The following is a 26249-nucleotide window of genomic DNA, read 5'->3' on the forward strand; positions in this document are numbered from 1 at the left end:
CCAGTGGGGCTAGAACCCCAGAAGGCCTGCCACTGGTGCCCCCCAAGCACCAAGATGACCCAGCATCAGCACCCCGGAAATAGTGTTTCCTCTAGGCCTTGTGGCTCATGTCCACGGATGGACCTCGGCTTCATACATTTATTCTCTATGCTTAAAGCTACAACCGGCAGCAGTGAATTCCAGATCTTAACCCCTTGGGTGAAGGGCAACTTCTTTGAATCTGTGCTAAGACCCCTGGTCATGAATTCCATGGACTGCCCACAAGTCCTTGTCTTGTGAGCATGGAAGGAAAATATGTCTTTCTCTCCCTTCTCTATCCCATAACCCCATAAACAAAATGTTATTCCTCCGTTAAATAAAGACTAATGGTTATCTTCTAGTTGTTGTTTTGCTACTGGGGACTTAATATTTTTAAAAGCTGATGTTTTGCAGTGCTGGGGGTAATCTCTGATTCACAAGCAGAAGAGATGTGTTTTAAAGAAAACCTCAGATGGGATCTCAGGTGTACTTTTGTGTATTGTTCTGAGTGTTGAGAGCAAGTGATTCTAAATCAGGGTTTCCCAACCAGGGTTGGGTGTTAGCTGGAAGCAGTGACTGGGCAGCTCCAGCAGAGTCTCCTGAAGGTCAGTCCTTCAAAGACTGGTCAGGAAGGGCCCAAGCGAAGGAGCGCACCTACCCAGCCTCGAGGGAGTGTAGCTATCAGTGGCCCCCCTTGCCAGGAATCTCTGTGTGACCCTGGATGCTTCCCTCTCAGTGGAGGCTCAGGCCATGAGAGTAGTGGGGCTGGTGTTCTGCCATCTTTGCCAAGCCAAACTACTAGCGCCCTACTTGGCCCCAGAACCCCTAGCCACAGTGATCCATGCGACGGTCACCTCTAGACTGGACTGCAACTCACTCTACGCAGGCCTAACCTTAACTCTGATCCGAAACTACAGCTGGTCCTGAATGCAGGGGCCGGGGTCCGCACAGCCACACCATGAAGATCCCACAATTTAGCCCATCCTCCATCAACTGCGTTGGTTTCCAGTCAGATTCTGGATCAGGCTTAAGGTTCTGGTAATCCCCTCCAAGGCCACACGTGGTCTGGGCCCAGTGTACCTGAGGGACCACTCTTCTCAAGGAGCTCTGTGCTCCATCACCTGGCTGGTGATCCCTGGCCCTAGGGAAGCTCACTTGACCTCAACCAGGGCCAGGGCCTTCTCCGTCCTGGCCCCCACCTGGTGGAAGGAGCTCCCCAAAGAGATCAGGGCCCTTGCAGAACTGGAGCGATTCCGCAGGGCCTGCCAAAGGGAGCTCTTCCGCCAGGCATTGGGTTGAGGTCGACCAGAACCAGCATCCTCCAGGGTCCCCAAGCCCCCCGCCTGCCTCGTCCCACCCCAGGGGCCGTCAGAGTGCTGCAGTTGGAAGGAAGGAAGGACCCTCCTCCCCATGTTCTGCTCTTCTCTCCTGGGGTCCCACTGCGGTATACTGCGCTGTGGCTGCTTAGAGCCGCTGAGGTCTCCATGCTGTTCTCATTCCACTAAGTTTCCTGTAGGCTGCCCTGAGCCTCGGGGGAGGGCGGTATATAAATATAATAAATAATAAAATATTTCAGGGTTCTTTGAAAACCCTAAAAACTTTGAAAAAGGCTGCTCTAAATGGACGGTTCTGAATAATTTGTGACTTGCCTATTCTCAGCCTAGAACAGTCTTGGGAGGGAATTTGGGTGGGGTTGTGTGTGTGTGTGTGTTCCAGGGAAGGGGGGGATGGGACTGCAGCCACTGGAATCAATCCAGCAAGTAAACCTCATGCAGTGACTTTAGGAAGTGGTTACAGGGATTCCGACTAAAAATTTAGACATTTCTTTACAAACAAAACAAATGCGAAATAGTTGGGTGACTTCTTGGAGGCAAAATAAGTTTATTTCTTGGTTGCATCTGGAAATGGTTATTATTCAGACTGCCTAGAGAACCCTGGACCTCAGGTTGATGAAATCTACTCTCTGGCGACTAATAGTTGGGGACGGCCTTCTTCCACATGAGGACAGCCCAAGAGTTTAAGTGAATTATGCAAACTGCCCTCAATTGTGGTATTCAGAGAGGCTAAATGTTCCGATGCTAATTTTCTGCACTTCCCACCTGCACACCTAACTCTTTGCTCTAATCAAACTTGATTCTTTCATTGTCCTTCTGCATCTCCGACTCCGTCCTTGTAACTCCAACCCACCCTCCGATGGGACATTGTTAGGTTTAGGAGCTTTGGCTCAGAAAAGTTTATGGAATTATTTGGTGGGTCTTGAAGTTGCTGCTGGACTTGGACTGTCTTCAAATCACACCTGGAGGCCACATTCTGTTCTTGTGACTGTAAGGAAAAGCCAAATTTTATCCCAAATCTGAACTCCTAACTTTACTTTTAAATTTATTTGAAGGCAGCAACCCAGAGGTTACGAAGTTCTCCTAAGTTTGAGAAACAGCTGGGACTCACACTGGAAATCATATCCCACGCTAACCCCACCGTTCCCCTCACCAAGTTTTATGTACTAGGTTGTGTGCTTATTAAAATACGCATAGCCCTCCTTTCCTTTTGGCTCAGGTCTGAAGTCTTCCTCCGACTGAAGGAGCTTTCAACCAAATTCAGTTGCTATTCTATCGAAGGGCAATATTTTCACAATGTTACTTGTGAAAAGAAATGTAAAACCCACACCGTGTTTATTTAAACTCCTAATCCACTTAAAAAACAACAAACAAACCTAGAATCATAGAGTTGGAAGGGACCCCCCAGGGTCATCAGTCCAACCCCCTGCAGAATGCAGGAACTCACAACTACCTGCCCACCCACAGTGACACCAATTTCATTCCCCAGTGATCCCTCTGCCTCCCCCCCCTCCCCAAAAAAAACCCCTCCAGAAACCAGCCTGGCCCTATTCCTGTTTGAGTCCGGGGGCAGCTTTAAGACCAACAAACTTTTATTCAAAGGATCAGCTTTCCTGGGCATGCACATTTCTTTTTCAAGCGCTTGGCTTATTTCTTCTGTTTATTCTTGTTTCAAACCTTGAAAGGGTTCCGAGTTTAGCTGTGGCTTTTGCCTGCAGCCTGTTTTGGCCTGGCAAAGGTCAAGGGCAGCCAAAGACAATGAAGGTGCCGGGGAGGAGGGGGAGAGGTGCTGGGGGGGGGGTGTCACCCTCTTCCAAATCCGGTATCCTTGACGGAGGGAGGGCAGTAGTCTTGGGGGTGCCTCGAAATTAAATCAAGAGATTAAGCGAGTCTGTTTGAAACCCTGTTTCAAGGGCATTCTTTTTCCATTTCAAGGGGTGTGTGTGTGTGTGTGTTGGTGTGTAGTGTGAGCCTCCCACCCACCCGGCAGTGGAGCAAGGGCTTCATCAATGCCCAATGCTGATCACCAGATCCTGGTCTCTGTCTCAATCCAGCTGCTCCACCCTGACTGCCCCAGGGGACCTGCATTGTAATCCAAAGGTGATCTCTTCAGGGATCTATCAAAAGAAAAGCGGGGGGGGGGGGCAGGGAGAAGAAGCAGTGCTGGGGCTGTTTATTCCCTGCTTCTTACTACCTGGGGGGAATCCACATGTGCCTGACAAGCCCCTTTCCCACCCAAGACACCATGTGGGGTGGGTGGGGCTGAGAGAACTGCTCTGTGAGAACAGCTCTAAGAGAAGTGGGGCTGGCCCAAGGTCCCCCAGCTGGCTGCCTGTGGAGGAGGAGCGGGGAATCAAACCCACTTCTCCAGATCAGAAGCTCTTTGACCCCAACACCATGCTGGCTCCCAGATGCCTGATCAAGGGAGAGAACTCCTGGCCAGAGAGTTTCAGGGCCTGCCACGGAGAAAGGGAGCTTTGGGTCTCGAAGACCGCTGGGTGTCCATGCGGAGGACGTAAGGTGACCCTGTGAATTAATAACTCCCTAAACGTCCCTCCGCAGACTGCGGATTGTGGTTTCCCTGGTGGAGTCCATCCATCTTATGCCGGGTTTTCCTCTTTTCCTTTTTCTTTCAACTTTTCTTAGCATGATAGTCTGCTCCGTTGGGAGCCCCTTCAGTCCTTAGTGAAGTCAGCCTGGCTTGAGTGGGGTGCCAACTCCAGCTTGAGGGAAATTCCAGGAAATTGGGGTACAGGGCCTGCAGAGGGTGGAGTATATTTCCCTAAAGCCCACCCTCCAAAGCAACCAGCCCCCTCCCCCCTCCCGGAGAACTGACCTCTGTTGCCTGAAGAACAGTTTTAATTTGGGGAGATCTTCCGGCCTGCCTGGAGGATGGCAGGTCTAGCAAGAACCATCTTATTGACAGCCACACTAAATCGTGGTCTGAACCCACAGCTCCCTTGTTGTTAAATCTCCCACCCCACCCGGGAAGTATTTGTGGCTCTGCTCAGAAATACTGCAGTTGTTTTTCAGCTAAATCCTCCAGTGGTGCATAGTCTCCTGGGAAGACCGAAGGAAATGCCAAGACACGCCAATTTATCTGGGAGATCCGTGGAGAGGGAAGGTTTTCCTTTTGGAATGTGGCTGGAAGAGGGACAGGGGGAGGGGGGAGCAGAAGGGGCGGAAGTCCCAGGATTCCAGGCAGGATTGAAGAAGCAAGATAAAGGTCTCGAGATAACCAAAGAAAATGGGGTATGGCTGGCCAAGCTTTTAAAGGGAGCTGGGCGTCATAAGCAAGAAAGATGGTGGACATCCAGCATGGCACAGTGGAGAAAGGGCTGGATTCGCATCTGGGAGACCCAGGTTCGAATCCCCACTTGGGCCGTGAAAGGGTGACCTTAGGCCTTATTATTTGATTTGTAGCCCACCATTCCCATAGAATTGCTTGTGGCAGGTAACATCATAAAATCCCACAACAAAATCCCCCCCAAACCCCACAGTATAAAATAATACATTTGCAGCAGTGAAAAATAGATCCCCTAGATTTAGAACAAGACCCTCGTTCCTGAGGGAAGAACTCTGACTGCTGCGGGGCAAGGGAGGAGAGAAAGGGTGTGAACTCCCTAGAAGAGCCATCTTTTAACGTGCATTATTCACTGAGAGAAGCAGGGGGGGGGGATTCTTGGCTCAGGATTGCAGGGTTAGGCAGTGGTACAGCTGGGGGGGGGGGGAGCTGCGAGGAGGGAACACACCCTCTGACCTGCCTGCCAGGTGGGCTCTCTGCACCAGGTCTTGCAAAAGCAAACGCAGGCAGCTGCAATTGGGAATGCACTGAGGAGGGTCAAGCACTTGCCTGGAGACTCCGCTTCTTGCTTAGGAACTAATAAAACTCCCAGCTGCCTGGTTGCCTCATGGATTTAGCAACTATTGGGGGGGGGGCACTGAGGCCCTCCCGACCAGTTCAGACTTGCCTGCCCCTTTGAATCTCAATAGGAGGCCAAAGTTAATTCTCTGTGGGAGCAGGATTCCATGCAGCTGTGGGGTGGGCCCCCCATTTTCCTGGTCTGTGGGGGTGGGGTCAGTGCTCGTCTCTATCCCTTGCCAGAATGTGCAGCACATCATAAGGAAACCTCTTGGGCCTCTAGGCCTCTAGTAGCAGCCCTCACCCTGAGCAGAAGAGGACATTAGGGCATAAGAGAAGCCAGGTTGGATCAGCCCAGCACTCCGGGTCACCCCAAAAAGGCAGAGCATCCCTCCCCCCCCCAGACAGGGTGTTCCCTCTATGCCTTGTGGCTAAGAGCCACTCAGAGACCTCTTCCCCATATGCTCCCCTTGTAGCCAGTCTCCATTTCCTGCAGCAGGGAATTCCATGTGTTAATTACTCTCTGGGGGGAAAAGGAATTCCTTTTATCTGTTCTAAGCCTCCTGCTCATTCATTTCATTGCGGAGGAAGAGAAGGATAGGTTTCTATACCCTGCTTATCTCTATAGAGCAGTGGTCCCCAACCTTTTTCCGGCTGGGGACTGGCGGGGCAACTGCCCCGCCCACGCAGCGTGCATGCGCAGCCAGCCCGCGCATGTGCACTTGCACATGCGCGGCAGAAATCGTGAATGCGCGATTTCGGCCACGCATTGCGCATGTGCGGCCGGGCCATGCACGTGCGATGCGCGGCGCGGCCCTGATTCCCTCTCCCCCCCCTCCCGCAGTAAGAAGCTTCCCGGGCCGCAAGCTTGCGGCCCGGGGAAGTTTTTTACTGCGGGAGGGGGGGTGGGGAGAGGGAACCGCGGCCTGGCGCCCTGGCCTTCGTGGCCCGGCACCAGGCCGCGGACCGCAGGCCTGCTATACAGTCTTAAAGCAGTGGACAGTTGCCTTCCCTCCATCTCTCTGTGAGTGACACCTCATGAGGCAGGTGGGGCTGAGGGAGCTCTGAGAGAACTGGGACTGGCCAAGGTCATCCAGCAGGCTTCGTGTGGAGGAAGAGCAGAGATTCAAACCCGGCTCTCCAAATTAAGAGTCTGCCATTCTTAGCCACTACACTAGGTTCTTGTATTGGCTAGATATTTGGGGGGGGGGAGGGAATTTCACAGTCAGAGTAGATTCAAGTGGGTAGCTGTGTTGGCCTGAAGCAGCAAAACAAATTTAGAGTCCAGTGGCAGTTTTAAGACCAACAGAGTTTTATTCAGCGTGTGAGACAATGTCATGGAATGGAAGGAATCAGTTCGAACTTACAGGTAGTGAGAATAAATTAACATACAGCATAAGAAAAATGGTTAGCAGTTTCCAAGATAAATAGGGAAAACCCAGCAATTTGGATTTGCTTGTATTCACTCGAGATTGAATTGCCAAATGTTTCCCGTGCAATTTAAAATTGATTTAAAACAGGCAGCAAACAGTTTAAAATTTTGCAGCAACAATTCTTCCACCAGGTGGGGGATGGGCCCGAAAATGTCCTGGCCTTGGCTGAGGTCAGACGTACCTCTTGGGGGCCAGGGACCGCCTGCTGGTGGTATTTGAAGAACGAAGCGTTCTTCAGGGGGCATAGAGAGAGAGAGACGGTCACTCAGATACACAGGACCCAATGCTCACCCTTGTGGGTAAGTGCCCTTACCTTAAGCTTGACCCAGAATGGTCTGACCATAGACTTTCGTGTTTCAGCCCAGAGAGTCTTCATCAGTGGCCAAACAAAATACATGCCCACATTTCATGATACAGTATTGCAATAAGACCTGGTTGGTGGTATAAGAAACATAAAATGGGAAGCTCCGACCAAGGTCGAATACTAATTCTAGATGTGGAGTTCATAATGAAAAACCAAAGTCGTTACGAACCACTCGTGTGTCCAGGAACAGGGTTCGAATGTGAGTGGTCATCCTCAGGTGGGAACCAAAAGGAAGAGTCCGAACTGGAACGGGTGCCAAACACATTTGCTGCCAGGAGGGCCACCTCTGACATCAACGTCTGCAGAGTGCTCGAGGCGTCTTTCTGGTTTGTGTGCTGCTGACAAGGCCCAGAGTCACAGGCGGAGCCTCGTTATCTTTGCAAAAGCTAATGCGAGGCCTTTGTTGTCCGGAACTTCATCGTAGACGGGACAGATAGCATCCTAATCTAGTCTCACCAAGTAGGATGGATAGAGATGCAGGAATTCACCGTGGTGCCAAGATGGAGAAGGCTAGCTGAGTGTGGAAAGAAGGTGGCAAACGGGGAGGGAGGAATAAGACTCAGGGCTAAGGGGAGGCAGGCAGTCACCCCCTCCCCTGAAGGACAGGCAACGCGTGCAGAGTTCTGAATGCCTGGAGAAAAAACATTGCCTTAGTGGCTTTCCTTCTTTCCTTCCAGAGCCCTGGGAAACCTGAAGCCATTCAGAGAAAGACCTGTTTATATGGTGCATTACTCAGGGCAGGGCAGATTTTGAAATGTATTGTTGTTGCTGTTGTTAGATTTCCTCCCAGCCGCAGCAGGGAAAGGCACTGGAGCCTTTCCAGGAACAGACAGGGTTGTGTGGAATTTTAGAAAGAAGGAAAGCGGCAACCGTGGGAGCATCTTGCATTTCTGGGAGGAAAGCCAGGCTAAAAGGCAAATCATAACAACGTCTGACTGCCGTCTGATCTTGTGCCTTTCAGCACTCCTCAATCAGCAGGTGAGGGGGAAGAGGATGTGTTCGGGGAAGAGCATAAGCTTCGCATGCAAAAAGTCACACAGTTCATCCCCGGCACATCCGGTTAATGGGGGGGGGGGGGGGTTGTGGTTTAGTGGCAGAGCTTATGCTTTGCATGCAAAAAAATCATATCGTCTCTGGCATATCCGGTAAACGGGGAGGGGTTGTCGCTCAGTGGTAGAGCTTTGCATGCAGAAGATCAAACCCCAAGCACCTCCCACCTGAGGACCGGCATCCCTACATTTACGCTGCTGAGGCCCTTCACCTCCCCGAACCCCCCAGAATTTCCCAAGCTGGAGGTGGCAGCCACAACAAGCCCCCCTCCCACCTCTGTTCCCCCTTCCCCTCCCTCTCTTGGAGAAGCTCTCTTCTCTATGCCTGCGTTGCCAAGTGCTGCTAAGATGCACACGTCGCTTAGCAACCCCACTGTTGTCAAGGCCGTTGCCGGGGCTCAACAGAACTACCCTTCCCAGGATGCTCTGGGCTCTGCCACACCTGTGGGGGGGCTGCTGTCACCATGGCAACGAATGCAAACAATATGGCTGCCCCCAGCCCTGTTAGCTAGCAGGGAGAGAGAGGAGAGCTGCTGCCAGCTCAGGGGGGGCACCTAGAGGGCAGGGCCCCCGCCGTGCCCATCAGCCATGGCCCACGGGGAGCTGGACGAGGAGACCCTGCAGGATCTGTACAGCTGGGTGGATGCCATCCCCCTGTCCCGCCCCAAGAGGAACATTGCCCGGGACTTCAGCGATGGAGGTTTGGGGGCAGAGGCTGGGGGGGACCTGGGGGTGGGCAGTCTTCTTTGGGGGAGAATGGGAAGGTGGGATGTGTGCAGCTGTCTGGCACCTTTGCATGGCTGGGTTTCGTCTTCCTCCTGTGGTTGCCAACTTGCAGGTGGTGGCTGGAGGTCTCCTGGAATGACCACTGATCTGACTATAAGATCACTTTCCCAGGAGGAACGGGCTCTTTTGGAAGGAGGAGTCTACAAAGTTCACACACACACACACACACACACACACACACACACACAAATATATGACAACCTCCCACCCCAGGCTCCAAACACAACATCTCCAGGAATTTCCTCACCTGCAGGTGGCAACCTCACTTCCTCCCCTTGTTTGGCATTTAGATCAGAAACTCCTTGAAGGGCTGCTGTGCACATTTATACTTTGTTATTTATGTTATGTTATTAATTTTTTTTCTTCTATGCCGCCCCTCCTGCCCCACATGTATCCTCATGTGGACTCCTCCTTTCTCCCCAAGGAGGATCCCACATTCGCCTCTCCTTTTCTCCTCATAACAACCCTGTGAGGTAGGTTGGGCTGAAGAAAAAGAACTGGGGTTTTGCATCTTGCTTTTGACCCCTTAGGAGTCTCAAAGCCGCTTCCATTCGCCTTCCCCTCCTCTCCCCACAATAGACACTCTGTGTGGTAGGTTTGGCTGAGGAAGCTCTGAGAGAACTGTGACTGGCCCAAGATCACTCAGCTGGCTGCAGGTAGAGAATGAATGGAGAACGGCTAACAATCACCTGACTGTAGGTTCAAGTGGGTGCCGTGCTGGTCTGAAGCAGCACAATAAAACCAGAGTCCAGCAGGGGCACCTTTAAGACCAGCAAAGATTTATTCAAGGCGGGAGCTTTTGAGTGTTTGCAGATGGAATAGGCTGCCTCAGAAGGTTCCCTCACCCTGCCTGTGTCGCCCTTGGGGCTCCTCCAGGAAGGTGGGGCCTATGCTCCCTGTGCCTCCGTACCCCGAGTCAAAACACCAGTCCTGTTTACCCAGGCAGGAGAATGAGCTTGTGGAAAGAAATGCAGAAGGCAAGGTTAGAACAGAATCCTAGAGTCGGAAGGGACCTCCAGGGTCATCTAGTCCAACCCCCTGCAGAATGCAGGCACTCACAACTACCTGCCCATCCACAGGGACCCCAATTCCATGTCCCCCCGTAAAAATAAAGAAACCTAGAATCCCTAGTCAGTCTGGTCTGGGGGAAATTCGCCTTCTGACCCCAAAGTGGTGATCTAATTATGACTTTTAACCGGGTTCTATTTCTGAACGCTCCTCTACATAGAAACCTCTCAACAAACAGAAAATGAACGCAACAAGGAAGATAGCTTGGACCATTTTGCAGATGGCTCCACCTCCTGGGGCAGCCATTTTGTGAATGGCTCTGCCTCCTACAGCAGCCATTTTGTGACAGAATTCCAAAGGAGCCTACAGGCTCAAAAGCGGTTCAGGAAACCTTGAACTGGTTCAAATCCCCATTGTGCCACAGAAGCACAGTGGGCCAGTCTAACCTAACCTACCTCACAGGGTTGTTGTACAGACAGAATGGAGGGGAGAACGATATAAGCCCGCTGGGAGAAAGTCAGTGCATAAGTGAAGTAAACTGTGGATGAACAAGAAGCAGCAGGGCTGGGACTTCCATGTCAAGGGAATCTGAAGTTTCTGCTTGTCCTCTGAGTAGACTCCGGAGGTGATGGGCAACACCTGTGTGAATGGAGGGAGGAGCCTCGGGCTGGGCGTGGTCAGCAGCCCCTCTCTTCCTTCTTCTTTTGTTTCCCATCCAGTCTTGGCTGCTGAAGTGGTGAAGTTCTACTTCCCCAAAATGGTGGAAATGCACAATTACGTCCCGGCTAACTCGACCCAGCAGAAACTGTCCAACTGGGGGCACCTGAACAGGTCAGTATCCTGCAGGGGAGTCTGAACCTGAGCCCATCTGCAGATTTCGTGGCTGTCAGTTTCCCAGAAAGCCAGCCTGGTGTCGTGCTTGAAGAGTCCAACTAGGATCTGGGCAGGCCCACGGTTGGGGGCTTGGGGAAGAGCAGGACTTCAGGGGAGCCTAATTACCTCCTCCCCCCACCCCTAACCCCCCAAGCAGCCATTTCCTCCCGAGGAAGCTCATTTCTGTCCTCTGGAGGCCACGTCTAATTCTGGGAGGTCTCTGGCCTTCAGACAGCACCGTTTGCCTCGGGGGCGGAGTCCATATTCCTACATTTCCTTTTGTAGGAAAGTACTGACCAAGCTGAACTTCTCCATCCCGGAAGACGTGATCCGGAAGATCGCTCAGTGCTCTCCTGGCGTGGTGGAGCTGGTCCTGATCCCGCTGCGGCAGAAGATCGAGGAGAAGCAGAAACAAGCCAAAGTGTCCTCCAGCTCTTACCAGGTGAGTGGAAGTCAGGAGAGAGCTGGGGCCGAGCCCCACCTTGGCTTTTGACAGCGAACGCCTTCTCCTTCTCCTCGGCTTGCCTGAATCATCTGTCCTGGGGCCTGGCCAAGCATCACATATAACTGAACACAATTATCCCTGTTTTACAGGCCCAGACCCTGAAGGTGAGACACGGGGGATGGGGGTGGGAGCATACATCTTGTCCACAATAGGGCAGAAAAACTTGTTGGGCTGTGGGTCGAAAGGGAAAGCTGGGTTGCATCGGGAAGTGATTTCTCGCACGGGCCTTGGAAGCCTCAAAACGTGCCCTAGAAGTTTAGAGTCCAGGGGCACCTTTAAGACCAAGAAAGTTTTGTCCAAGGTGCACACAAAAAGCTCATCCCTTGAATGAAACTTGGTTGCTCTTGAAGTCGCCCCTGGACTCTGCGTTCTGCACCTTCAGACCAACACGACTCCCCACTGGAAGGGCCCAGAAGGCTGAGACAGCCCATTTCTGGGCAGCTGGGATCAGCAGGAAGCCACTGAACCGGGGAAGGGTAGTGGGAATAGGAGAGCCCGCACATTTCTTCACGGTCTCTCCCTCTTATCTCACCAAGGCCTCTGCAGGCGAACTGTCCTTAGGGATTTTGCTGGGGTTGGCAATAGAATAGCGGAAAGCACGAGAGCTCCCCAGGCACGTAAGACATAGTAAAATGCTAAAGCAACTCCATTTCATCTCAAACTAATCCCCTTTTAAAATCCCAGCCCGGCTCCACAGACCCCCCTCCCGATCCCTAATCTGAGGGCAGGTGTTCGAGTAACTCGTTAGGTGGATGGCTGACTGGAGAAGATCTTCCCTATCCTGGCCTCAACCCAACGCTTGGCGGAGAGCTCCGTCTTGCAGGCCCTGCGGAACTGGGGTAGCTTGTCAGGGCCCTCAGGTCTCCCGGGAGCTCCTTCCACCAGGTCGGGGCCAGGACCGAAAAGGCCCTGGCCTTGGTTGAGGATCTGGGGATCACTAACCTACTCAGAGTCACAGAGCGAGGGCACAGGGAGTGAGACAGTCCCTCAGGTGGACCCCGCTGGACCCCGACCGCAAATAGCCTTGAAGGTCAAAGACCTTGAGCTTGATCCAGAATACAACAGGCAAGCAGTGCAGCTGCTGGATGCCGGCTCTCTTATATTATTATATATCTGCTTCTTGTGTGTAACTCTGCCATATACAATAAATAAAACGGTAATAATAGCAACTTAAATGGATTTATTTTGGTTAAATAAGAAAGGACGGACATCCCAAAAAGAGAGGACTCATTGTCTTAAAAGAGGACATCTAGTAATCCTAAATTAATGTCTATGTTCTTATCTCATGATCTTTCTTTTGTAAACTGTTCTGAGTCCTTTTTTTAGTGAAAAAAAGCAGGACAGTAAACTGATAGATAAAACCAGGCTTCTGAAGCGGCAAAGTAGATCTTTTGGTGGATAAGGACAAGACATGGGCTTTTGTACTGTGGAGCAGATTTCAGATGGGTGAAATCTCTCTCTCTCTCTCTCTCTCTCTCTCTCTCTCTCTCTCTCTCTCTCTCTCTCTCTCTCTCTCTCACACACACACACACACACACACACACACACACACACACACACACACACTTCCAAGCCACATCTCCAGCCTTCAGAGCAACCGAGCGATGCTGTTCTTTGACTTTTCAAAAGATTTCCCCCACCACATCCAAGTTGCCCATCAGAGACCTGGGTCACTGAATGCTTGCTTATTTTGTTTTATTATTTAGATTTAGATTTATTGTCCACATTTATATCCCGCTATTCCCAGCACAGCTGGCCCACGGTGGATTACAACATATAAGAACTTATAAACAATAAAAGATTTTTAAAGCCCTCACACCGCCCCCAACATACCCACCGAAGGCCTGGCGGAAGAGCTCCATCTTACAGGCCCTGCAGATCTCTGGCGGCTCCTGCAGGGCCCTCAGCTTTTCTGGGAGCTCATTCCACCAGGTGGAGGCCAGGTGGACTTCGCATGGCCCAGGGACCTCCAGTCTATTCGCTGTTGCCAAACGCAATGACCTGAGTGGGGCATAAGGAGTTAGACGGTCCCTCACAGGACCCGGGCCGCCTCCGGCAGGTTTGTACAGAGCTGGCATTAAAAAAACACAACATCTAAATAAATAAGTGAAGCACATATGGGGTAAAAAGCAGGCAGTTTCGGATCCCATCAGGCCAAGCATGAAAATGTCTCGTGGGCAACCTTCCTGGTGGACAGCAGAGGGCACCCTTGAGCTGCTTTTCAGATCTTGGGAACAGTTTATTTATCCTAGCAGGCGGCTGAACTGCGCCCCTCCAGATGTCCATGGACTACAATTCCCATGAGCCCCTGCCAGCATTCGCGAATGCTGGCAGGGGCTCATGGGAATTGTAGTCCATGGACATCTGGAGGGCCGCAGTTTGGCTACCCCTGTGGTAGACCGGCAGGCAGGCAAGAGATGTTTGGGGGCGGTTTCCCACTGCCCGTCCCCATGCCCTGACCCCGCTGTTCCTTGGAGGTCTCCCATCCAAGCGCTAGGCAGGGCTGGCCCTGCTTGCCTGGCCTACCCAGGTCAGGGCGTATTAATTAAATAACACTATTTATCCTTTGTGCAACACAAAGGAGAACCTGTGTTGGCCCCAAGCGGCCTTCTTACAAGGTCTAAGAGGGAAGTCTTTGTCTAAGGGCCACTGTGATGGTCAACCGCCTGCCCAGGCTGCACCACGTCACTTTGCAGGAGGACGAAAGGCTCACAGGACAGACAGATTAGACCCTTCTGCATAGAAAAATAGCCTTTCAGCCCTGGCCTTAGCATCTAGTTAGCAGCATGCGGGGGAGTCCTTTCGGGTTGCAAGAACCTTCCGCCATGTGAGTTTCCTCTTATAAGCTGAAATTGGCCTCCCTGGGTTTCCTCCTTGATGAGTGGCGGCCATAGATGTGAACCACGGAAGAGGCAGGGTGGGGGTGGGGGTGGGGCGGGGCTTGCAGAACCCCTCCCCCAACCACACAACACCTTTTGGGGAAATCACCACGGGTCAGGTCAAGCTTGCAGGATTTCTGTTTCATGCTCTTTGCTTCTTTCCAGGGCCGTCCACCCACCCCAGCGGGCTCCTGCAGCCTCTGCACCTTTTCATCTCCACCGCCTGAGGTCTCTGCCTTTCTCACCTGCTGGTCTCCCCACCCCCCCACCCCCACCCCCTACAGCTTGGAAAGCCCGCTTTCTCCCTCTTTCTGTCTCTGAACCAAGCCACAAGGCCAGGCCGGGCCAGAATGAGCACTGCCAGATGCCACAGACTTTGGGGGAGACCCCTTCCCTTACAGGGTGGTCCCCCATTTCAAAAATTCACAATCTCCCCCCTCCAGTTTGAGGGTACCCTTTGAGCACACAGAGCACGGCAAGCAAGAGCTGCAGAATCCGGCTTCTGTGCCGGTCAAGTAGAGCAGGTACCTTGTTTTAGTGGTTGATTTGATTTCTGCCTGTCTTCTCAGTGAGGAAAGATCACCAGAGCAGCTGAAATGAAAGAATAACATTACATTTAGGGGCGTTTCCACCCAAGCGTTGCTCCAGGGAGACATGGCCACACAGTCCCATCTCTCCCTGGGTGTGTTACGGGCTGCCAGGTCTCTTCCGACTTATGCCGCCCACCCATCTCCTGTCGGGCCTTCCTCTTTTCCTGCTGCCGTCAACGTTTGCAAGCATGATGGTCTCTTCCAACAAGTCTTGTCTTCTCGTAATGTCCTTTCGCCTTAGGCCGCTCCCTTCCCTGACTGCTGCTAAAAGGCCAACAAGTGCCAGGCTCCCCCCTTATTTCCCTTCCCCAAGAAAGAGTATTCGGGCAGTCCAAATCTGCTCAGGGCCCCTGGCCCCAGGGAGATAATAAAAACAGCCTTGACCAGGGCCAGGGTCTTTTTGGCTTTGGCCCCCCGCTTGGTGGAATTCTCTGCGTGAGGAAATCTGGGCTGAGTAGACTGCCCATGATAAGCCAAGGGGCTGATTCAGTAGGAAGAAGTTTCATGTGTTCCTGGGGGAGTTAAATATTTAATTTCTATACCTATCAGCTTCGCGCAGTATAAAATCATACATTAAAACCATCCAGCCTGGAACAGAATGTCCGGGGGCCACTCAGGGTTTGGAGGGGTCTCCATCGGTGGGTGTTCCTTGCGGGGTGGCCGGCATCTCTCATCCACAGACCTGGTGGAACAACAACTCAGCTTTACAGGCCCTGCAGAATTATGCAAGGTCCAGGAGGGCCCAGATTTCCTCAGTCTTCTTTATTGGTAGCGGCAGAGAGACCTTCCCTAAATGAATCTGTGGCCATCCCTATGTCCACTGGCAGCAAATTGCACCATTGACTTACGGAGCAGAGAAATGCTTCCTTTTGCCTCTCTTGACTCTGTTGACTGACTTTATTTGGTGCGCCCAAGTTGTATCATTACAGGAGATGGGTCTTCTTTGGGAGTCCCCCCCCTGCCCTTTGGGGATGGAGCCCTTGTCTCTTAAGAGTGGGGGGGCTTCTGCCAGCCCTACCAGTTGAATGTTGACCAGCTGGGACCTGGTGGGGGCTGGGCGCTTTCCTTGGTGCTGAAGTCCAGGATACAAGGTGGAGGGAGGAGCCCGGGGGAAAGAACCCCACAGGACAGTTGTACCATCTGGAGTTTTGGAAACTCCTGAGTTTCGCCTGCACTCATACTCTTTCTGGGACCCCACCCACAAAAAATCACTGCCCAACACTGATTCTGGGAAGGTTCAAGGGGGTGGCAGGTGACAGGGGATGAGCGAGAAGGTGGTGAGTGTCCTGCACAGTGCAGGGGGTTGGACTAGATGACCCAGGAGGTCCCTTCCAACTCCATGATTCTATTGTTCTATGATTCTATGACACTAAGGGATGTTTTCTCTCCTGAGCCATGAGGGTGCGCATGTGATCTGTGTAACAGGGTGTAGTTGCCATTATAGTGTTGTATTAAGAAATAGGAGGCCTGGATTCGAATCCTGCCATTCTACCATAAAGCTCCCTGGGTGACCTTGGCCCAGTCACACTCTCAGTCTGGCCCACTTCCCAGGGTTGTTGTACATCTCCCCGGTCTCCTTGAGGAAAGGCAGGGGGAAGGCAGCGGTTGAATGTTTGGTTTTATTTGACTGGCTTTCTCTGTAATCTGCCTTTCTGGCTGAGACTTCAGGCAGCGGAAGCCAGCCAGTGAAGGACGCCGTTGGACTTGCCTCGTGGAAGGAGAGAACAATGCAAGCCATGCAAACAAGGCTATAAATACAGACGGGGCCTGACCAGATATAAATCAATGCCATGGGCGGCCTGCACACTGCAGTGGGGCTCATCTCCAAGTAAACAGGCCAAACAGGTTGTAGATGGAGGGTTTCTTTTCTCTGTATGTGTGGGATGCAGGAGAATTAATAAAGAGCCCTCCTGTGTCAGCCCAGGATCTTAAGGCCCAGCTTCTGGTTTCCAGCAACAAGCACCTGAGAGGCCTTCAGGAGCCCAGCTGGTCACACCACGTCCTAACGCATCCCCTCCTAGCAGGACTCTGGGTGGGTGGGAGGCACGAGGGGGGGTGAGAAAGAAGGAGGGTATGAGCCAGAGGCTAGGGGTGGGGGGGGAGGTGCCCTGCCTGCCCCCCAACCCTGGAACTGGTCCCCCCTCCAACCTGCCTGTCCCCACGGCTGCCTCCCTATATTGCTTTGCATTGCTGTTCTTCAGCTGCTTCCAGATCTGCTTCCGGGGTGCTCTGTCTCCCTGCTGCCTGACCTCTCCTCCGGGGCTCTCCGCATGCACGCAGGTGGCAAGTTCAGAGGGAGAGCGACCTCCCCGGAGCAGCAGGGTTAAGGGGAGAGGGACGCTTGGAGGAATGCTCCAGGAGGGATGCAGCTGTGAGTGCCGGACACGGAAACGTTCATCTCTCTCTCTCTGGTTCTTGTTGCAGGAGCTCGGGATGCGCTCGACGCTGGAAGAGAGCAACTATCTGGACACAGGTAGGAGGAATGAAAATGGAGCCCCCTTGTTGCCTGGCCTTGACAACCTCCAGGGGGGGGGGGCTGGATCTCCCAATTGATTGCCAGATGGCAGGAATCTGTTCCCTGGCAGCTCCAGAGGTGCTGGACGATGGCCACATGCCCTGCGGAGGTCCCTCCCCTCCCCAAACCCTGGCCTCACCTGGGCACACGAGGCCACCTTATCCCAAATCAGACCCCCAGCCCATCCCAGCTCTATTGCCTGCTCAGATGACTGATATACAAACAAAGACTGTCCCGTTCGAAGGGTAAAGGTAAAGGTAAAGGTATCCCCTGTGCAAGCACCGGGTCATGTCTGACCCTTGGGGTGACGCCCTCCAGCGTTTTCATGGCAGACTCAATACGGGGTGGTTTGCCAGTGCCTTCCCCAGTCATTACCGTTTACCCCCCAGCAAGCAGCTGGGTACTCATTTTACCGACCTCGGAAGGATGGAAGGCTGAGTCAACCTTGAGCTGTCTGCTGGGATCGAACTCCCAGCCTCATGAGCAAAGCTTTCAGGCGGCTGCCTTACCACTCTGCGCCACAAGAGGCTCTGTCGCCACAACTGCAATAAGAACAACCTACCTAACCTGGCGTTGGGAACCGTATGGCTGCTTTTCTTCCATGGCCTCCACCTGCCCCTGCTCACTGCCAGGCAACATCTGCCAGAGGCAAAAATTCTTCCTGGGCAAACTGCAGAGTTGCACCCGGACAAAAGGGTCGCTGTGCAGCCGTGATGGGCCCGATCAGATCGTGATGGGGAAATTGGCACTGCAGAACATGCCGGTTGAATGCCTGGATGCAAATGCAATTCTTGCCCTTTCGTTGCTAGGGGGGGACTTGACTATCCGGCCCCCAGTCCCACCGCAAGGCCTTCTGGAACACTTTCTTTGGCAGGGAAGGGAGGCCAGGGACCATGCTCAGCTGCCGGCAGGGGTGGCCTTTGCTGTGGGGGCAGAATCCACGTCCCACTCCGCTGTGTCTCTCGTCTCTTGCAGGTTATTCTTCTGGGCCCAAAGCAGACTCCACGGGGCCCTACAACCAAGAATCCCCCGCCTCTGAAAAGTGAGCTTCCTATTTACGGGTATCTCTGCATGTTGTGGATTCAGCAAGCCAGAGGAACATGTCTTTCTGCCAGGGCTGCCAATGTGATCTTATGTCTGTACGGCTGCCAACTCTGGGTTAGGAGCCATGTACAGAAGTAAGTCTTCCTCTGAGCGTGAGAAGCCGGGAACAAGCAATAGGAAAGGCAGGCATCACCTTCATGACCTCCTCGTGAGCTCCCCCAGCGCTCTTGGATGCGGGCTCTTTGTCCAGGGGACGCAGGTGGCTGGTTGTGCATGCACTCCCTGGGGAGGGCAGTTGCTCAGTGGGGCACATGGGGGGGGAAGGGCATCCCTTTGGGCCAAACTGACTGTCAGGATGTTCCTCCCTCCAGGGGGACCAGAGGACAGCCTGGGCAAGCAGACGCCACCTTGCGCCTCCACTTAGCTGAACGTGAGCAAGCCCTGCTGGCGTGCCAGGAGACAGTCCAGGTAAGGGCCGCTGGTTTCCTTTGGTCTTTTTGGAAATATCGTGGCTTTGCTTCCCCCCCCCACACACACACCTTCCTGGGGGCTCTGCCCTGCCTTGCTGCCCTCACTTGTCCAATCAAGACAACTAAACAGAGCACGTAGGAGTAGGAAGATGCAACCCAAAAAAGCAGAAATACTGTGTAAAACTAATGATAAGTGGAGATTCTCGTGTATTGCATCCGTAGCATGTATTGAACACACAGACTCTCAAAGATAACCCACAAAAGCAGCTGTCAAAACCCAAAAGCTTATTGACCCCCAAATGGATCCGCTCAGGGCAGGAAAAGCCTCCACCAGAGTCACTCTTTTTCCTGCCTGATGGGACATTTCCACAGAATCATGATGCCAATTTCGGCTGTAACTGACATGCCACAAGAGTGCCGATATAAACAAAGGACCCACAGAACTCCCTGGTACGTTTTTCTGCTTTGTGCATCTTCATCCAGGGTCAATTAGAACTCAGAGAAACATCTTCTCGTGTTCATCACAGTCTGGTGGGCCACAGTTTTGCCCAAGCGTAATTCAACGCGTGCTCCTCAGCCTCAGCATTTGTCCACTGGAGGGAACTGTCCATGCTTCAGGCCTACCTTGTCCGGCTGTTGTTCTGCATGCCCTACTCCGAGGCAGTGGGCGGTTCCAGGGCACAAGCATCTACAAGGCTGTTTACACAAACATCCTTTGGCGTAATAAAATGTCATTTCCAGGGTGCAGGTTGAGAGGGCGGGGAAGAGGCAGGCAAGGAGCAGCAGTTCCCAGCAGGCTCAGCCCAGGACTCAAGGATCAGCAAGGAGGCTTCTGCCTGCCACAGACCTCTTAGCCACATTTCCCAGAAACATCTAGATTCAGCTCTTGCTGTCTTCTGCCCACCTTTGCCTTCCAAGAGAGCTTTCTGCAGATCATGCCCAAGTAAGCAGACTCAATGCCAGGGGTTCAACTTCTGAGCCGCTCCCAGCCACCAGAGGCCATTAGGCAAGGAGCTTGGGTCACCATCCAGAACAGAAATGGGAGGGGCACGTGGGGAGACAGCTGTTCCCAGGTGTGTGTGTACACGTAGAGTTGCAGATATCAAGTTGTAGCTGCCTAATGGTGATCCCGTTTCTCAAAGGCAAATTCCCAATAATCCAGGAGCATTTCCCCTTTAGAAGAAGAAGAAGAAGAAGAAGAAGAAGAAGAGTTGGTTCTTATATGCCGCTTTTCCCTACCCGAAGGAGGCTCAAAGCGGCTTACAGTCTCCTTCCCATTCCTCTCCCCACAACAGACACCCTGTGAGGTGGGTGAGGCTGAGAGAGCCCTGATATCGCTGCTCGGTCAGAACAGTTTTATCAGTGCTGTGTTGAACCCAAGGTCACCCAGCTGGTTGCATGTGGGGGAGTGCAGAATCGAACCCGGCATGCCAGATTAGAAGTCCACACTCCTAACCACTACACCAAACTGGCTCTCATAAACATAGCTTGATTAAAAAAAAAAATCTTGCTTTATAGATGCACCTGTGCATACAGAACACTTAAGGCAAAATCCAAACGCAACAAGGCAAAAACTAACCCTCCCTATCCTGATCTTTCTTATTTATGTATTTTATTATTTGAACTTTAGCCCCACCCTATCTCAGCAGACTCAGGGCGGATCACAGCAGGGTTAAAATCACATAAAGTTCTGAAATACAAAAATGAATCTAATTCAGATTAAAATGTCCAACCTAAACTAAGCTCTGGTATTGCCCCAAACAACCTCTGTCATGGGGCTGGGGGTGTGCATAGGGTGGGCCCCCCTAAGGAGTCTAGTTTGGTGGGGACAGGCAGAGAACCCAGCAAGGTCAGATGGCAGATATGAGGCCTCAACTGTAGGCCTGGCGGAACAGCCTGGCGGAACTGTCTAAGGTCCTGCAGACTCTGACCTCACTTGGCTGTGTTTCAGCAGGGTGTAAATTGAACGGAGCTTTTATTCCAATCCCAGGTCGATTCAGTCCCTGCCGTCTACACAGAATGCGATTTCCGTTTGGATTTTGGGTGATTTAAATTTTCCTTCTGCAGCAAGAAGGATTGATCCAGAGTGACCCTACCTTTATTGTGCAATATCTTAGAGTGCTTTTAATGTTCAATGTTTATAAAATCCGGATTGAGAAAGCAGGCTGTTTTGAATCTGGTCTCTCCTCTGTGGTAGAGATGTCCTCATTGGCCAAAGGTGTCCATGTGACGAGCTTGCCTTAAAGGAGAAGTCCCTAATTTCTCTCAACTTCTGTCGGTCTTGGATTTTTTTCTCCCTCCTCTACTGTTTTCCAATCCTCTCCCCCACCCTTCAAGAAAAGAAAGAAAGAGGCTGTGATTGGCTCCCCCCCCCTTCGAACTACCCTAACCACATGCAGAACACTTTTCTGTTTCAATGGGGAGGGGGGGGGGAAGAGGAAGACCCGAGTTCAAATCGATCTGAATTCAACAGGATTGACAATGGAATAAACACAGTAAGTGCAGACTCTGCCCAGGTCTACAGTTGAGCCAGTTTGATCTTAAAAAAAATATGTGGAAGGGACTTGTAGAAACAACCAAACACACTCAGAGGCCAGGAAAAGGGCAGTTAGAACCAGGTGCCTCAGTGCTGCATCAGGTAGCCGAAGAAGCACACCACAGCTTGTGCCCGGAATGAAACCTTGTTGGTCTTAACAGCGGCCCTAGACTTGACCTGCGTTCTCTGCCTAAACTCTTGACAGAGATGCCGCCTAGAGAGCAAAGCAGAGAGTTCAAAGTCTGCCTGTTTCGTTTTTATTCCACTTCCCTTTGGCTAAGAGCTCAAAGCAGTTTCCTGCGGTCAGCAGTTGCAAGGATTAAAACAAGCGTGTCAATTATATCAGTTACCAATCAAAACACCTGCAAAAGTAAAAGAGAGCCAATACTATGAAATCATAGTGCAAATGCATAATGCCCATCTAATCCCCCCCCCTCAAGCTCCTGGAAGCCCTGCCAGTAAGATCAAACATGGCCTACAAGCCAGCCTTACTTCACAAAAAGCATGCCGGAGTATTCGGCTTCAGAGTGGAGGGGCCACCCCAAGGGAGGTCCTGCCGGTATTGATGGGGAAGGGACACGGAGGAGGTTTGGCAGATAGCTGGAGGGGAGGGAGCATTCCTTTGGACCAGGGGTAGTCAAACTGCGGCCCTCCAGATGTCCATGGACTACAATTCCCAGAAGCCCCTGCCAGCGAACGCTGGCAGGGGCTTCTGGGAATTGTAGTCCATGGACATCTGGAGGGCCGCAGTTTGACTACCCCTGCTTTGGACATTGCTCGTGCTTCGACTCTCCGCACCTCCACACAGAACTTTGGTGAGTTCGAGACGGCCGTGAGCCGACAAATCCAGGTTTCCTAGGAACCGACAGATGCAGTTTGGTGGCAGCAAGACCCCCCCGCCCTCCCCCCCGTGCTGCCCCTCCTCCCCACTCCTGCGGGGCCTGCTGGGGCGACTGAGGCATGAGTTCCTTTCCCTCTTCCCTCGTCCCAGATCCTGCAGCTGAAGATTCGCCGGCTGGAGCACCTCTTGCACCTGAAGAATGTGCGCATCGACAACCTCTCTCGGAAGCTGCAGCAAACAGAGCAGAAGCGAAAGTGAAGGAGTCGGCCCACAGATGCTTCCAAGCTTTCCTCTCGCCCCAGAGCGCCCCTCCGTTCCCAAGGGCAGCAGCCACCGTCCCTCTCCAGGAAGCCCGTCTGAACAGACACCGGCAGGTCCAAAACAGAGAGAAAATAACCTCTCCGGAGGTGCCAGGGAGGCAGGGTCCTTGGGAGACTCGTCTAAGGCAGGCGCTGGGAAGGTCGTGTCCCGTCTCCTGAAAGACGCCTCATGGTCCAGGCAAGGTCTCCTTCAGTGTGCCCCACAGAGCCAGCCTCAGCAGAACAGAGAGGGGCAGAGGTCCCTCCTGGAGCCCCTTCAGTCAACCCCCACCCAATCTGGTTAGACAGGATTTTGCCTCCAGGGGCCCTGCAGCCACGATCCTGCCAGCTGTAACAGAACGTGCCAGAGAGGACAGAACACCTTCATGCCCCCTTTGGGTGTGCAAGTGGTCCTCCAGCTATGCCTTATTTTTCTAGAGGGGGCAGTATAGTAGCAGCATGGGAGGTGCTGTGAGGGAGCTGCCCTCCCTGAAAGCCTGTTGACAATCAGCCGCTGCAAGCTTCCTTGCCATTGTGCATGCATCCCCTGCAAATAGCATGGGTGCGCATGGATGCCAGAGGCACACGGCCAGGGGCTGCAGCTTGCAGGCTCGCAAGAAGCCGGGCCTAAAGTGCAGTCCAGCCTCTTAGCAGACACAAGCATGGTGTGAATGCACCTTATCAACGGAGCACTGAACGTCTTGGGTTGCATCGGGCTTCGGGGTTGCAGCAGGCAGGGTTTAAAAGAATATTTGCCCCATCAATAATTTACACAAGACGAAGCCTGCGCTGTTGCTGGTGCCACAGAGACTTCTTGTCCAGTTGCTCTGTGTGCCTTTGTGTCCTATCTGATCTTGGGAACTCCACCTGTTCCCAAGAATTCCCATCTCCAAATGTTTCTCAGCGGTGACTGTGCCTTAACCAGCCTCTCTACAAATTTGGTCAAGTTGTCCCCCCAAAAGCACAGAGTTAATGACTGCCCTCCCTCTGTCCTCCCCGCTTTTCTTTTTGCAAGCGGTCTCTAATGTAATCCTCAGTACCTCCGACTACAACCCCCAGGGTTCTCCAGGACACCTACGGAGAGCTGATTTCAGTGTGTCATGTGGGGATTGCCTCCGACCTGCCATCTTGGCGCAAGCAGGCTGACGCAGTAAGAGAGTCGGTCTGCACCCCCCCCTGACCCACACAGCTAGCCCACAGGTGGGCTGTGTGAGTGAGGCATTATGGGCTTTCTCACATTCTCACTTTCCTTTCTTGCACGTCCCTGTTGCTTGAGGAGGAGGTTCTGCTCTGCGCATGTTTTGGTCCCTCAAGCATCATGTCATGTCCAGCACATCTCCCTGCAGGTTTTTATGCCGGACATAAAGCAGCGTAATACTGAATTGACCACTAGAGGGAGCAAAACACTTGCAGCCTTAGCTCCTTTTCCCCTGGGAGCTTATCTGTTAGCATTGGCAGGGATACCAAAAGCAGCAAAGAGAGGCCGGGGGTGGGGGAGATGCCTTTGGGCCCAAAAGCTCTCAGCATGAACAGAGCCAAACTTTGTCAGACCTCTCCAGACCTGTGCGCTGAGCTGGAGGCCAACTGGGTACCTCTGCAGGCATGACCCTGACCTCTTGCAGGCCTCAGCCTCAGAAGAAAGCCCAGTAATGACAAGACCAGCATGTGGGTCGATGGACCTACGAATCCAGCGCCTACCTTAGACAAGGCTTTTTCCTGGACTCCACAGGGTTCAGTCTCCATTGGACCTGCTGGTGGACCTCCCTGTGGACTTCACTATCAGCCATGTGGACGTCAAGCTTGCCACGGGAACAGTTCGTGACGGCACCGTGTACTCAGGGGCTGCTGTTTAGCACTCAGATCTTTCTCTAAGCCATGTATCCTTGGTGCCTCTAAACGTTCTCTGCCCCACCAGCCAGTTTCCAGAAGAAAAAGCCTTCTTAAACATCACCCAAGGAACTCTGGACCTGCCTCACATGCCCGTTTTCCATAGCAAAATTGGCCCAGCTGGAATTTTCAAGGTGCCACAAATCCAGAGTCAATGAGATCACGGAGGAAGCCGCACCGACCTGTGACTCATCACCCCCAGAGTAGTCCTTGGCAACTCCTGGGCTGCCCCCATCTGGCTGTCCACCTTCATCCCAACGGAACTCCGTGAGGGCTTTCAGCGCCCGCTGGCGGCAGCATCTAAGCCCCAGGTCCGCGTTGGCACATTGAGAGGGCTGTTGCTCTGTGCCACAGTCACTGGGTGGATCGGGGGTGGGTGGGTGGGCGATTTTAACAAGCACAAAAAGGCTGGCTGAAACAGCTGTGCCTTCCCACCAGAGTTGTCTCGATGATTTCTTGTTCTTAATCAATCATTTTGCAACCATGGCAGTGCTCATGTTGTATAATTATGGGTTGTTGTGGGCATTGCTTAGTTTCCTTTTTTGTAGAAGGGCTGTGCAAAACAGTTACTCATAGTAAAGATTGCATTCCTCTTTCTTGTTCTCGCTTATTTGAGAAGTCGGGGCCTCAGGTGATGAAGAATGTTGCAGCTAGATTAGAGTCTGGGAACACCTGGGAAAGCAACTAGATTTTCAGAGAATGACTTTGCAAGATCAAAGTCAGCCACCTTTGTCAGACACCTCCGCCCCGCCCCTTTTAACTAGTTACTAAATTCCAGATTCTTGTCCTTTTTTTCTTTTTCAAGAGAGATTGTTTTTTAAAAAGTTATTCCTGTATCTCTGCTTAGTGTAGTGAGTGCTGACTTCCAATCTGGTGAGCCGAGTTTGATTCCTGCTCCTCCTCCGCATGCAGCCAGCTGGGAGACCTTGGCCTCACTACAGCCCTGAGAGAGCTGATAGCTGAGAGAACTACTCTTCAGGAAGAGCTCTAAGAGAACTGTGACTGGCCCAGTGTCACCCAGCTGGCTGAATGTGGAGGAGGGGGGGGGGGGAAGTCAAATTCAGCTCTTCAGATTAGAGTCCATCACTGTTGTCTGCAGTCAATTCTTCTGTTCAACAGCTGTTCTGGGGCAAGCAGGGAGGGAGTGTGGTCAAGGGAGCAGGAGGTCTCCCATTGAGCTGAGCAGGTCACCAGAAGAGACAATCTGAAAATCCTTCTGGCAGGGGAGGCGTTTCCATGAGCCACTGCTCTCTTCTGTAGCTCCCTGATTATGTGCATGTGAAGCTGCATGGGCTTTGTCCTCGTTTTTGCAATCCTGCGGGTGGGGAGAAGGGAGCAAAGCCAAACGCTTGCTGCTGGGCCTTCGGGTGGCATTTGCTTCCCTCACAATCCTTTCTTTGCTCTGCTCTGGGGAGCCCAGAGAGGGACTCTGGCGAAATCCGCCCTCCAGTCTCTTCTCTGCTTTCAGACCCCCGAGGAGAACAAGAGCATTTCACTCGGCGGAGGAGCAAAAGGCCAGGGCCGTGGGGGAAACCAGACCCCTCCGGGAGGGCAGCCAGCATCGACCCCCCTCCATTAGCGAAGCAGGAATCCCGATGAGATCACTCGGGTGGGAAACCAGAGTGCTCCTTGCTGGAGCCACAGGGGGAAGGAGGTGGCCACCAATGGAGGGAGCAGCAGGGACAGAGAAGCATCACGCCAGCCGTGGCGTGGAGGGGCAGAGTCACGCCTCCTGCAGCCGGCCCTCCGGCTGTCCAGAGATGGATCGCGCCCACAACGATGGAGCTGTGCTGCAGACAGAAGAAGTAAAGCTAGCGTCAACAGGGCAGTGCAGTGTGGCGGTGAAGAGTGGCAGCTGCTAATCTGGAGAACCGGGTTAGATTCCCCTCTCCTCCTCCACATGAAGCCAGCTGCGTGACCTTGAGCCTCAGCCTCACCTAACTCACAGGGTGGCTG

At 52.7% G+C, this 26249-nt stretch overlaps 1 protein-coding gene across 1 annotated transcript; it reads left to right on the forward strand.

Annotated features, from left to right (window-relative positions):
* Positions 1-8513: 8513 nt before the first annotated feature.
* On the forward strand, positions 8514-24889 carry SPEF1 (sperm flagellar 1). Its single transcript, XM_077301306.1, has 7 exons — positions 8514-8760; positions 10574-10685; positions 11013-11169; positions 17126-17174; positions 18192-18258; positions 18632-18728; positions 22258-24889. The coding sequence occupies exons 1-7, from the start codon at positions 8649-8651 to the stop codon at positions 22363-22365; spliced, it is 702 nt and encodes a 233-aa protein (XP_077157421.1). The 5' UTR covers positions 8514-8648; the 3' UTR covers positions 22366-24889.
* Positions 24890-26249: the final 1360 nt, after the last annotated feature.

Source organism: Paroedura picta, chromosome 10 (assembly GCF_049243985.1).
Source record: "Paroedura picta isolate Pp20150507F chromosome 10, Ppicta_v3.0, whole genome shotgun sequence".
NCBI lineage: Eukaryota > Metazoa > Chordata > Lepidosauria > Squamata > Gekkonidae > Paroedura > Paroedura picta.